This window comes from Camelina sativa, chromosome 2 (genome assembly GCF_030686135.1).
Source record: "Camelina sativa cultivar CO46 ecotype springtype chromosome 2, ASM3068613v1".
NCBI classification, from domain to species: Eukaryota; Viridiplantae; Streptophyta; class Magnoliopsida; order Brassicales; family Brassicaceae; genus Camelina; species Camelina sativa.
In genome coordinates this window covers 1,420,324-1,432,605 of record NC_141881.1, presented here as the reverse complement: position 1 = coordinate 1,432,605, position 12,282 = coordinate 1,420,324, and the positions used below count along the sequence as shown (strand labels likewise).

Here is a 12,282-nt window from a genome sequence, read left to right as displayed (position 1 = left end):
ATTATTAACTTTAGAAACAAGTCTATCGAGGAAGGGAACGTTTTTATAGTAACTAAAAGATCCGTGTGAGTTGTGTGACTCGACCGACCAAGCCAAACGGAACCGGTTATGACTTTTTTTAATTTATTTACCCTAATTTAGTCAAAGCAACTTAAACCGGGTTTGGTTTAACACTAGAGAGTTTCTGGAAAATACATATCAATTTGATGGTTTTGATTTACACTACGGAAGATATAACAAGAAGCGGGAAAAAATTGGCAAAAATCATGACACACTTTCTTTTGAGTTATAACAATTTTTAAGAGGAAACTGTGTTGTTGTTGTTGTTGTGCTCCTTTGATTTAGCGAGTTTAGCTTGTATGAGTTTGTCCAAGATTGGTGGCTCCAGTGGAATCACATCAAGACATCTCTCAGAAGCCGCAACGATCACCTGTTATTACAAATACACAACACAGTCCGAGAGGGTGAATGATGATCAGTTGCAAAAGCAAAAGAAGAAGCTTTAGGCGTTAATCACCTCGTCGAGCAAGAAATCAATTGCAGCTTCGTCCTCAACTGTTTCTTTCAAAGGAGCTTTCAAGAACTGAATGTCTAACTGAATCTGCTGGAACCCGCTGCGGTTAAACGTTTGGAGCCGGACATATTCTTGCAAACTCTTCAAACAGAGTTTCACTGTTGTTGTAACAACTGATTCCTGTAAGTAATAAGCATCAACAAAGATATTGTGTCAGGAGATGACAGAACGTGTGTGGGTTTGATCAAACTAAAAAGGGAACCTCTGTTGTTTCGTATTTATACCTGGGTAAATTCAACCTTGGTGAATATTTCTACTTTTTGCTTGAACAGTTTTGCAAGATGCGTCTCGAAAAGCTGACTACGAGCTCTCTGTGAATTCGACCGTGTCATCTTATCGTTATGGAGTGTATTACTCCGTGATGAAGTTGTAGTGTTGCTTCCGTTGCTGTCTGTTCTCTTGTGCTTCCGAAATGTCCCTTGAGGTAAAACTTGTTTCACTTCTTTACCAACCTCTTCTAACTGTGAAGCAGAAATCCAAAACAAATATGAGTTATTGCATGTTCTTTAGTTATAAAGTTTGAGGAAGAGAAGAGTTGTCATCAAACCTCGTGAAGAAACATATCGACATACATGTGAACCTCTCGTGGCTCCTTGTGCTGCAGAATATTTAGAATCTTTAGAAAACAATGACTGATAACATGTTTCTCTAACAAGACTAGTCACATGACAACAGCGATACCTTAACCCAGTTTGGTGTCTTGAACCTTTTCCTCAATAAAACAGATATCTTCTGTGTTCTTGTGTCTATGTACTGAAATATGAAATTATTTTAGTTAGTTGAAGTTAAGGTTCTGACGACCTCAAGTTTTGGAGTTTATTTCATACATGCTGGAGAAGCTTTTCGCTGGCTGCATGGAAGACCCGGCATAGTTCTCCAGGAATAAAAGCAGGTCCATTCTCAAAGGCTTGGGAATTTCCACCAGAGAAGGAAGCAGCTATTTCCTGAATTAGCATATAAAAATTTCTCAATTCCGCTACCAATGTGGTTTAAACTTCAATTATCAAACCAGTTGTAAGACTTGTTACCTCAGAAACTCTCGGGATGACCTTTTGTTCGACGAAGACAGAGAGCTGCGCCAATACAAGGATGAGACCAGCATGGATTTTGTCACTCGATTTTCCCTCTACCAAACCTCCTTCAATCTCCTTTGATGAGCTAGTTTTTCCAGAAAGTACTAGAAATTGAGCTTCAAGTGACCTGAAGAAGTCTTGAAATCCATTCTGAATCCAGCCAATGATTAAGTCCTTCATCTTGACAAATATTCCAATGTTTTCATCAAGAAGCTGACGGAAGTCCTGAAATGATAGAAACAAATATAAGCGTTTGAGCATGGAATTTGTACAGAGGAAATGACGACCAAATTAAAACATCATAATAAATAACAGAAGGAAATATACCTGGAATATATCTGTGGTGCCTTGTAGCCCTGCCTTTTTACTAGCTTCTAGGACAACCTTCAAGACTTCCTCCTCTACTGCTTCCTTTTGGTTGATATCAAACTTCAAGATGGTATCTGTCATGTATAGACCTCATTATAGTTCTGATTTCTTCAATCACTAAAACTTCATGAAGATATTAATCTACTCTTCAGATTTACTTAAGTGCCATATCACAGAACTTATTATGAATTATTCAAGCTATACTCATCCTCTCTCTTTTCCCATACTAAGAAATTTTGCATCAACAGAAATTAGGAAACAGCAAACCTGATATATCCTGTTCAAGATGAGAAAACGTCCTTGCAACGAATTTCTTAACAGTGACCTGGGCAGCCTGAGATGACGAGCACTAGTAATCATATACGGTTCTACACATCATAGTAAAAACATTTAGCCAATAAATTAATTGAGGTCAACCTCTGCAGATAAATCAGAGAGCTCAGCCTCAGGTAGCACCTCGTCCATAAGTACCACATCTTCCCATATGATTCCTATGTCCAACATAATTCAGATGAAGTATACAGTTATTAGACTGATTTAGTAAAAGCTTTCAAAGGGAATGGAATGCAACATAAATAGGAGACAGTAGTACAAGGAAAACCACTGTACTCACGAAAAATTCGAAGAAAATCTGCTGCAGAAACCCGCTTTCTTATATATAGATCCATGTTCTCAAAGTGCCTACATATGTGTCAGAAATAATGCAGGTTAGACACAAACAGAGTCTCCGTTTATGGATCAATGAAAAGTGCATTACATTGCAGTTAAGGCTCTCGCGAGTTTAAAAAGTCTTTCTTCTGAGTCGGGGAATATTTCTCGATAAGCACGCATGGCCTCAGAAAATCCACGCACAGCATCCTATGAGAAAAAAGGGGGCAAACATTTGAATATTGAAAGTGCACAAAAAAAGTCTGATAGAAGAAAGGAAGTAAAAGAAAAGAATTCTTAATATGATTGCTATTGAGAACCTCACTGAAATGCAGCTACTGATATTCAAAGTGCTTAGTAATACACTCAGGTTTACTGTTATTCAACTAGCAATCATAAGAAGCACAAAACAAAAGGAAGCGACATAGTTCATGTTTACCTCATGAATTTTAGCAGGATGTTGCTCATTGCTTTCCGCATCATTAGATGAATCATTCTGCTCCGCAAGTAAACTTGCTTCCTCAGGCTTAATTTGAAGACCATCAAGAGATTGTTCCAGCTTTTCCAACAGTTTGTCCTTTAAGCTATCAACCTGCAGGATATCCAAAATTATGTCACAACAACCACTGATCCGTGTATGCAATAAAGAAAAAACTCCAATTATATATATAAAAGAATACAAACATTAGGAACGTTCTAAGTAGGTCCAACCTTCACCCAGATTACAGATGATTTAACAAATTAAACATCACAAATAATAGAGCTAAGAGAGAGTACTAACGGGAACATCCAGCTGCTTAAGAAGCACTGCAGCTTCAGCTCTCGCCTGTATGGATTCTGAATCTGAAAATAGCTTTGTCTGTCAAACAAGAAAAATTAAGTTTCTCATATCAAGAATTTCAAATAAATACAAATACAAATTCATAAAGACCAGTTATTTGTTTATATGGTTGATAAACAAAAAGGTATTTGTGTAAGCTACTAGGACCAAAAGCTACACCTGCAAGTTCTTTATGATGATTTCTATAGCTTCTTCCGAAGCTCGTCTGCAGTCTTGGAATGATGTATCACCATATACCTGAACAGAAGGAGAAATTCTTGTTATTAAAGATTATCGCTAAAAATAAGTCTGAAAAAAATTGCCCCAATAACACTGAAAGGGAACTATATGGGAAATTTATTTCAGTAAAGATATAAACCTTGAGAATTGGCATTGCTCCAATATAGAACCTGACAGCATCGCCATAGGTTTCTGACTTGATACATTTTTGCAGTCTTGCAGGTAAATCATAGATGAACTGTTCTTTTACAAAAATAAGTCTTGAGTAAATTCACAATAGCAAGCAGCATACCACTGTTTTAATAATTAGGTGACAACATGGCAACTAACATAACACAGTATATAAAATGAGCCAGCAGCAATGATTCAACATACCTGAACTTTACGAAGAAGATTACGTGTCCGGTGCAGTTTCTCTATATGTTCTCTTTTTTCGAAAAGAGAAGTATTGACCCCATCACTCCTTGATTGCACTGACATTATCTGCAGGAGTCACTATGGGTTAGAAGTTCATACAATATTAAAAGCTAAAACTAAATGTTATTCCAAGTGTTCAAAACACCTTCTGAAGAAGCTGGTCCATATTGCCTTCCATCCCAAAAATATTACTCTTCATCCTACCAGGTAAAGAAGCAACTTTTTTGACTGGTGTGATCAAATCATACACAAAAAAGTGTTGAAATGTTTTAAGAGAATCACACACTAAACACATGAAACGATCCACGACCCATTACAAGTACCTTTTGATGGTATCTGTAGCACTGATAAACTTGTTGTAATTTTCATAGACTAGCATTTGCAAGTCTGTGTCAAGATTTTTAATCTCGGCAGCCATTTGAACATGTCTTTGCAGAAGCACCTCCAGATTCGACTTTTTAATCTGCAAAGGCCAATAAAACCACCAAATCGTGGCATATTATTTCTCGATCAGTCACTCACACTACTGTCACCATGCTTAACAGAAACCTCATAAATCCAATTGAGTGAGGAACCATAAACCTCATAGATCTAATTAAAACTAAATTTGGCAGAATTCTCATACGATTCATGACCAACCACATTGATCCATATATGCACACCCAATCAAAATTTTAAAAGTCCTCTACAAACACCTTGCACTGTAAAGGGCACAATTCAAAGGTACCAACTATTTTCAGGCTCCAGAAGATACTAGTCGGATCTAAACCTAACTTTGGAACGAACTCCTCACAAAACAAGATCAAGGAACCGTATCTAACTTCAGTGAATCGAAATACTCAATAATTGATAACAATTTACAAGCTATTGACGCTTGTGTGGTCGATTCACGAATAATCTAAGGGGAAAAGAAAACGAAGACTAACCATGAGATCCATGTACTGATCAGCATCGAATGAAGTGCTGTTGATGTTATCGAAAGAGGCGCTGATCGATGAACCACTCGTCGAGATTGAAGGATCCGGAGCGTAAAAGCTCGACAATAGATCTCTCATTCTCTTCGCCTTTTCGTCCATCGGAGCTGCCTCCGTAGCCATTGGTTCCTTCCTTCCTCCAAGACGACGAAAATTTCTGTTACCGGAAGCAAAATTGAAAAATGCAAGAAGATGGTCTGGATCCGACTAAATCAAGTGAAGGTGGAAAAGCTCACCAGCGATGCGATGTGAGAAACTGGGAACGGAGCCGTATCCGACTCGAACTATGCCTCCGTTGGTCCAAGGTGTGTTTTAAAATCCGTCCCTCGGAACTCCTAAAACCGGAAACCGGTTTAGCGTTAATAAGATTACTGGTTTACTTACTCTGGTGTGTTCGATTTAATAACTTAAATCAGTTTTATTCGTTGAAGTAATTAAACCATCCACATAAAGAATGGGATGTTAAGGAAATAATTAGAGATCGAAAGATACATTTCCATAATTGATATGAGTGCTTTGAAGCCGGTCTGTAGATCCACAGTCCGGTTAAAAGATTAGAGACAACCAATCATTCGTTAGGAAACTTGAATTCAGAGTGATCTGTTTAGAAGTTTTGACAATCTATCCCGCCCGACATAGTCCAGATTAGAGCTTCCATCTCCGAGCGTAGAAGCAAAAAAACTCCAACTCAAACATCTCCGGTTCAGTGATTAGTAACTAAAAAAATAACTATCATTACTGGAATCTGATTAACCAAAGACAACACTATTGTTTTTGATTGGCCTGTCCACCAAATAAAATTTTAATTATTGACCCAAATAATAATACATACATAAATTGTTTTATCCCCTATATCAAGATAAATTAAAAATCTCAACACTAATTAAAATATAAGCACAAGTTCCAGCTTCAATATCATCTCTCATGATCTATACTTTTTAGTTTAAACGAGGCTCTTATTTTACATAGTCAGCATTCATCAATGAGACTGGTGCTTTCTGGCTCTTCGATGAGTAATGGCTGAATCATCTTTCTTTGATCCTTCAGGTTTGCGAGCCCAAGCTGGTGCTTGGTCTGGTCCATATCTGTAGTCATAGAAAAGCTCCTCACTTGCTTCTATCCGTTCGTTTGCAAAAATTCCCACCCTGTGATCTCCTGCCACAAACATTACCTACAACACAAACAAAGACCCTTAAGTTTTTCTTGTATACATAATAAAACTCTTTCCACATCAAGAATGATATATTTACGAAGATTGTAGACACAACTGTCGTTTGATCATAATTTACAAAGCTAGATTTGTTTTCTTTAGTATTCGTACTTAGCTTTGTATAGAATGCTACTCTCGCCTCTAATTTTTTAGAGCTCTTTATTATTGATACTAGTCTTTACCTACTCCTAGTAAACATTATAACTGGAATTTCTGAATAAGCAAAAGAGAAGGTACAATTACTAAAAGATCATGTGGTTTTTGATACCAAAACTGATATGAGCGAGGAGCTTTTGGTACCTTAGCGTAGCAATTGGGTTTTGCTGAGTGATTGGCAAATTTCAGCTTGTCTCCTTTGCGCTGAGCATCGAGGACATACTGTAGATATAGAAAACAAACTTATAGATACTAAGTCCAAGAGGAATATATCAGATAGGAGGTAATAGATTTAGTCACCTGATCATTCAAGTCAAAGAGGAAGGACGAATTTGCCCGGTCATATATTTTCCCACGCTTATCTGCCTCACGGTGTGATATCAGTTCGCCAGTGTATTCTCCGAGATACTCATTTTTGCTGACCGAGTTCTGATGATCAGATGAGGATTAGATTATTTATAGGTAAAGAGAGGAGGTATGAAACAATAGTTACTGAGAAAGAGATTAACATGATTTACCTTTAGAAAAGCACCCCATCCAGCAACATCAGACTTTCCCAATAGGATCTGGTAAATATAGTACACAAGAAACTAGATTTATTAACAATGAATACATTTATTTTTATTTTTTTGTATATGCATGATTTAATGACGACGTTATACCCTCTGTTGTTGCCTCAGGAGAAGTCTCATGTTTCCGCATTGCCCTTCTCCGCGTCTTGGTGCTTCACCGAGAGTACCATCTCCACAACTGAGTAAATAAGCAAGTCTTCTTAAATTACTCATCAAATAGTAGATTCAATTTATTTTTCACATCAAGAGATCTGGATTTAAACTGATTACCTAACCCAGCAGTTTCTGCAAACATCTGGATCGCATTCTCTGCCAGCAGCAAAGCAGGGACACTGCCTGCTTCTGCATTGACTCTTTGCACAATGACATCCTCGGAAACGATTTTTGCAGCTTTTGGAGCACCTGAATTGAAATCAAGGGATTAGTATAAGAATTAAGAAGATCCTCTACATTTGACTTGTATTTGTTTGCATACCCGCAATATTTCTCGCAGCAAGTTTCATTAGTTAGACAAGGGCAATCCTTTCCACACATTGACACACATCCACACGGCGTGTATTGTTTACAGGACTGGTTTTTGCCACCGGCTATTCTTTTCCAGACAGATGGATGACCAGCAGACTTTGTAGAGTATTTCAGCTTTCGTGTTTTGCCTTTTCTACGGAACAATCTTGTCCTTGGAGGCACCTCATCATCCTGTCAAGTAAAGTCAGACAGACATGGCATGAGAATATCGAAAAAAAATATCAAATAAGATAAACACTTGTTTAAGCCAACTAATAGGCAACTATCCTTTTCTCTTGCCCAATGCAGTTTCAGGGAAATTAAGTAAAATGATTGGCTGTTCCAGATCAAAAATTATTCTGCTGGATTAGATCTCTAACCCTATCAGTCTAGCAAACTAACTTTCTATACACCAATGCCCAAAGTGATAGAGACTACAGAAAAACTGAAACGAAAAAAGGAACCTAGGAAGATCAAGAGCTTACATCATTCCCTGGGTCAGTCCTACCATCATCCAACAGCAAATTTGGGGTGCCAGATCTTCGAAAACATGAAACTTCGTTTTCTCGCATGTAACTGGACACATCTAGGCATGTCTTCAAGCCAGAAAGCAGGTTTCTTGCAATAAGACAGCTGAAACAGCATGAACAAACATACTAGATGTAAATACATGTTCAATGTGTGAAGATAATATTTTATTAAGATCCAGTTTACCTGTTTCTCCCAAAGATTTCAACTCCCTTCAAGTAAAGATCCTTCTCAATAGGCTTCCATTCCGTAGATGGTTGACTTGTCTCAGACTTTTCTCCAATGATTATTGCTCCATTTCCACTAACATGGTCTGGCTGACAAACCGAGGAACCACCATCATGGACCAAATTGTCTGGAATACGCTCAGTTACTTTTGCATCAGTTCCTGAGTCTCTATCTACTTTATTGGTATCAAGTGTTCCACCTTGATCACCCTTTGTGCTATCTAATGCCTGATCTAAGCTAGGGATAGGATTGACATATGATATATTTGTATCCGAGGCTGCGATCTTCTGTTTCTTGTTAGATGAACTAGACAGATCATTGGAGTCTTCGAGATTCGGGAGCTCGCGCTTTCCCCTAATTCCATGGCCATGGTCTACACCGGAGGATGAATCTAAATTCATGGAATCAACATCTGTCTTTTCAACTTGCATATTGACACCACCAGTAGCATCATGAAGGTCATCAGAAGAGACAGCCTTGCTGCCTTCCTTTTCTGAAGCTTTCTCTTCTGTTCTAGATGCAAAATTACTGCTTGCTCCTGGTACTTCTCTGACCGCCTGCAGATAAAACCATTAACATAAAAATGATGATTATCCAAACTCCTGAACAAAAAGAAACTCATACATAAATAAGACTATGCACTCGTACAACTATGATGAAAGATTACTCCTCTAGCAAACATTTACATGCTAAACCTCAAACCTAGAGCAGAATACTAATGACATCAATTCTGATCTCACTGCTCAAATATAGTTTATTAAGAAAACACACTAAAATGAAAACTGTTTTTCCTTAACTACAAATATACTCGTCTCTGTGAGTGTTTAAAGAGACATAGAGAGATAGACCTGGATGTAACAATTTTTGCTGCAGGGGATCCTATCACCTTCATAATCAGACCAATAAGGCTGTTTTTCACTCTGTCAACCAAAGTCCTCTGTTATGTTGAAAAATTAGCAAATCTAATCAAAGTAAAGAGTAAAGACTGATTGACGCTTACAGCAGTAATCAGAGGCTGTGAACATCCATGCAGACGACAGTCAAACACCTGTTAGAATAACAAAAGAAGGATAAACATGATTAACAACAAATTCGTAACGCATGATCTCTCTGTCACAAAAGAAAAATTCCAAGTACCAAGCAACGGCGGCAGAAAAGATTATCAAAAGAATCTAGAGCAGCACCAAGGCCCTTTTCTAGAGATATTCCCAGCTTGAATCCGGAATTGGAAAAGCCCTCAACATTCTCCACATTCTTCAGCTTGAGCTCATCGTATCTTTCCTGCAGCAGACAGGAAAGCCAAACACCATTAGTGAAGAAGAATAAAAAGACCAGAAAAACAACATCAGATAAACAACAAGAACAAGATGACTAAAACTACACCAGAATGTATGAAGCATCTACGCTAAGGAACTGGCAAAGAGCATCCTGCACTTTCTCACCCATGCCATACTCCTGCCCAATCGACCTGCCAATTGAACTCAAGGAATTAAGAAATTTATATATAGTGAGATCAATTTCAAACTTACTGCTAAAAAGAATGAAATTTCATATAACTACGACAGATTTCATCTTTCTTTAGCATCAACAAATGCTTTTTATTGATTAATAAATTCCACCCAGGTACTTCATTCCTCAAATATTAAGATAAGTATACTAGTATCACAATTTGCCCCCAGTAAAGAATGTGACAGTAGTGAATCTCTGCAAAACTAACCATATAACGGAGTCTTCACCCTCGGAATATTCGCGTTTTTCCTCCTCAGGTTCTGGTTCTTCCTCACTATCGCTGCATATTAGTGTCTCACCACCATGGTGCTCATAGTATATTTGTCGTCGACCAACCACAGACTGATCTTCAGCCATTCTTTGATTTCTGCATTATTATCTTATATTTTTCAGACAAGAAAAAGAAATTCACATAATACGGAAACTGAATATTTTCAGCTGAAAATGAAATTGTCAATCCAATGAGGAGATCATTGTGAAACTTCTATACTCAGAAAAACAAACAACCACAATTGTACTCAAAACAATGTGATGATAGCTATAGACGAGAATGGAAAAGAAAAGTGCATGCCTGTCCAAAAAAATCCAGGTAGTGTATGGGGGTATCCTCTCAGCAATCGGAAGCTTAACACTTGCAGAGATAACATCCTTAGTAGGAACATAGTCTCTATCTCCCACCCCATGAGAAAAACCATTCAACTTGCAGAGTGGAGTCTCCATCCTCGAAGCAAACAAATTGCTATTTTCATTCTCCCCTGATGAGGTAACCCGGTTCAACGCAGCGGACGATAGAGGAATGACATTGACATCCACTTTCTTTCTATTAGCCTCAAACTTCTCCTACATTTCCATGAAAAATAATCAAAACCAATAAATGAATTCATAAATTGGGCAAAAATCAGAAAGAACATCATGTATATAGAAAGATCACTTACTTTAATAGACCTAGCTCTCTCTCCTTGAATTTTCCTTTTAAGCTCACCCAATCTGTTCTCCAAACCCTCGATACTAACACCATCATCACCATCATCGTCATCATCATCTACATGTGACTTCTATTTAGAAATCAACAAGGGAAAAAACACAAACACTAATTAGGTCCATCATCAACTCAAACAGTAAACAAAAGTGAGAGAAGCCGATCTTAATTTGACAAAATCAAGCGGGTATATACACGAACAATCAATCAGATGGGAAAAAAAAACGCGAGTGAGTGATCATGCGAATACGAGCTAAATCAGATATAATTCCAAACAAAGTAAGTATGGGAAAAAAAAAGGAGATTCAAAAGGTAAATCTGACTACGATTCGTTCGGAGGAGTCGCTATCTTCCTTCACCATTGATGCGTCCTCGAGCTTTCCGCTACTCTATCCCTCTCTCTCTCTTTCTCTCCCTCTCTCTTAAGAAGGACGAACGAACGGAGTGTGGAACTGGGAAGGGGGGTTACAATTACAATACAAGGGGAAGCCACACGCGTGTGTATGAATAGTGCTTATACGTGTGGCATATTAATTATTATATTTCCTTTTTAAAACCAAAAAAAAATAGTTATATCTTGACTGATGGATTTTAGAAACTTTGCTTAAGGGAGACAATTAATTTATATTTGTGATAATGTTTGTATCTTAATGGGTATCATCTAGCCTAGTATCATCCGCGAAAAGGGAGGTGAGATACTGAGGGGTTTGCACGAGAAAGTTGCAGCCCTTTGGATCCTTCTATGTCATTCCGCGTGCTTAATCCCACAAAACGAGCGTTTCTGAGCGTTTTTCTCTGACACCAAAAAAAGTAAACGTTTCTAATTTTATGCATAAAATAAAAAATATATATATAATAGATCTTCTGGTCTAATAATACCTTCTCTACATATGATTTATATATAACGAACTAATGATACATCAACCAGCTCAAAGTTTTACATTCGAGATCATAATTTAGATATTTTTTTTTTTGTTGAAAAAGATATTCATATCTGATGATTGTGGTAAACACTTAATTAATTAACCAAATAAGAAACATATATATACAAAATTTCATATTTGATGATTTAAAAAATTACTTTAAAATCTACTGTTATTCAAAATAATTTGTTGATTTGGATTTTTAATAACTTAGGTATTATAAAAGATTTGTTTGGTTAAAAATATTGAAATCCAAATCTCATGGTTTTAGATGGGATTTGGAAGAATTTTACAATAAATCTTTTTAAATCATTAAAATCATTTAAAATCTCATGAAAACTCAAATCATTTGGAATATTAGATTGAATACACCCTAATAATTTTTTATGGATTCTAGAAGATCTGAGAGGATTTATTTAATTAAAAATACATAAATCTAAATCTCATGGTTTTATGTGGTATTTGAAAGAATTTTACTATAAATCATATCAACTTCCCTAAAATCATTAAAATTCTAAATTTCCTAATCCCCATAAAATCCTTCAAAATTATCATACA

The 12,282-nt window shown here is 37.0% G+C and overlaps 2 protein-coding genes across 8 annotated transcripts; both read right to left on the bottom strand.

The window, feature by feature from the left end:
- Positions 1–136: 136 nt before the first annotated feature.
- LOC104713599 (vacuolar protein sorting-associated protein 51 homolog) lies at positions 137–5,633 on the bottom strand. Of its 2 annotated transcripts, none has more exons than XM_087479426.1 (21): positions 5,352–5,633; positions 5,068–5,272; positions 4,465–4,604; positions 4,287–4,341; positions 4,100–4,207; positions 3,864–3,962; positions 3,665–3,742; positions 3,446–3,523; positions 3,104–3,256; positions 2,774–2,874; positions 2,630–2,697; positions 2,434–2,507; positions 2,284–2,350; positions 1,975–2,090; positions 1,603–1,872; positions 1,402–1,518; positions 1,256–1,327; positions 1,122–1,172; positions 799–1,035; positions 518–694; positions 137–430 (listed from the first exon to the last, which is right to left on the bottom strand). In XM_087479426.1, the coding sequence occupies exons 2-21, from the start codon at positions 5,236–5,238 to the stop codon at positions 299–301; spliced, it is 2,364 nt and encodes a 787-aa protein (XP_087335552.1). In that variant the 5' UTR covers positions 5,239–5,272; positions 5,352–5,633; the 3' UTR covers positions 137–298. The 2 variants fall into 2 exon arrangements, with proteins under 2 accessions (XP_087335552.1, XP_087335554.1); XM_087479428.1 differs by having other exon boundaries at positions 5,068–5,248; positions 5,352–5,443.
- Positions 5,634–5,886: 253 nt separating this feature from the next.
- Positions 5,887–11,813, bottom strand: LOC104713584 (histone-lysine N-methyltransferase EZA1). Of its 6 annotated transcripts, none has more exons than XM_087479416.1 (18): positions 11,681–11,813; positions 11,125–11,596; positions 10,758–10,877; positions 10,394–10,662; positions 10,031–10,189; positions 9,697–9,781; positions 9,451–9,594; positions 9,314–9,361; positions 9,162–9,233; positions 8,272–8,870; positions 8,043–8,190; positions 7,529–7,749; positions 7,324–7,455; positions 7,144–7,231; positions 7,000–7,047; positions 6,782–6,910; positions 6,626–6,703; positions 5,887–6,286 (listed from the first exon to the last, which is right to left on the bottom strand). In XM_087479416.1, the coding sequence occupies exons 2-18, from the start codon at positions 11,161–11,163 to the stop codon at positions 6,095–6,097; spliced, it is 2,571 nt and encodes an 856-aa protein (XP_087335542.1). In that variant the 5' UTR covers positions 11,164–11,596; positions 11,681–11,813; the 3' UTR covers positions 5,887–6,094. The 6 variants fall into 6 exon arrangements, with proteins under 6 accessions (XP_087335542.1, XP_087335545.1, XP_010429044.2 ...); XM_087479419.1 differs by having other exon boundaries at positions 11,128–11,596; positions 11,681–11,810; XM_010430742.3 differs by lacking the exon at positions 11,681–11,813 and having other exon boundaries at positions 11,125–11,672.
- Between the last annotated feature and the right edge of the window lie 469 nt (positions 11,814–12,282).

Coding starts and splice junctions, on each gene's coding strand:
- LOC104713584 (XM_087479416.1), bottom strand. CDS start 11,163: ATGGTGAAGGAAGATAGCGACTCCTCCGAACGAATCGTA. Junction 10,663..10,757: donor AGAGAGCTAGGTCTATTAAA/GTAAGTGATCTT, acceptor ATGGAAATGTAG/GAGAAGTTTGAGGCTAATAG. Junction 9,782..10,030: donor GGTGAAGACTCCGTTATATG/GTTAGTTTTGCA, acceptor TTCAATTGGCAG/GTCGATTGGGCAGGAGTATG.
- LOC104713599 (XM_087479426.1), bottom strand. CDS start 5,238: ATGGCTACGGAGGCAGCTCCGATGGACGAAAAGGCGAAGAGAATGAGA. Junction 4,605..5,067: donor ATCAGTACATGGATCTCATG/GTTAGTCTTCGT, acceptor TGGCCTTTGCAG/ATTAAAAAGTCGAATCTGGA. Junction 695..798: donor CCAAGGTTGAATTTACCCAG/GTATAAATACGA, acceptor TATTACTTACAG/GAATCAGTTGTTACAACAAC.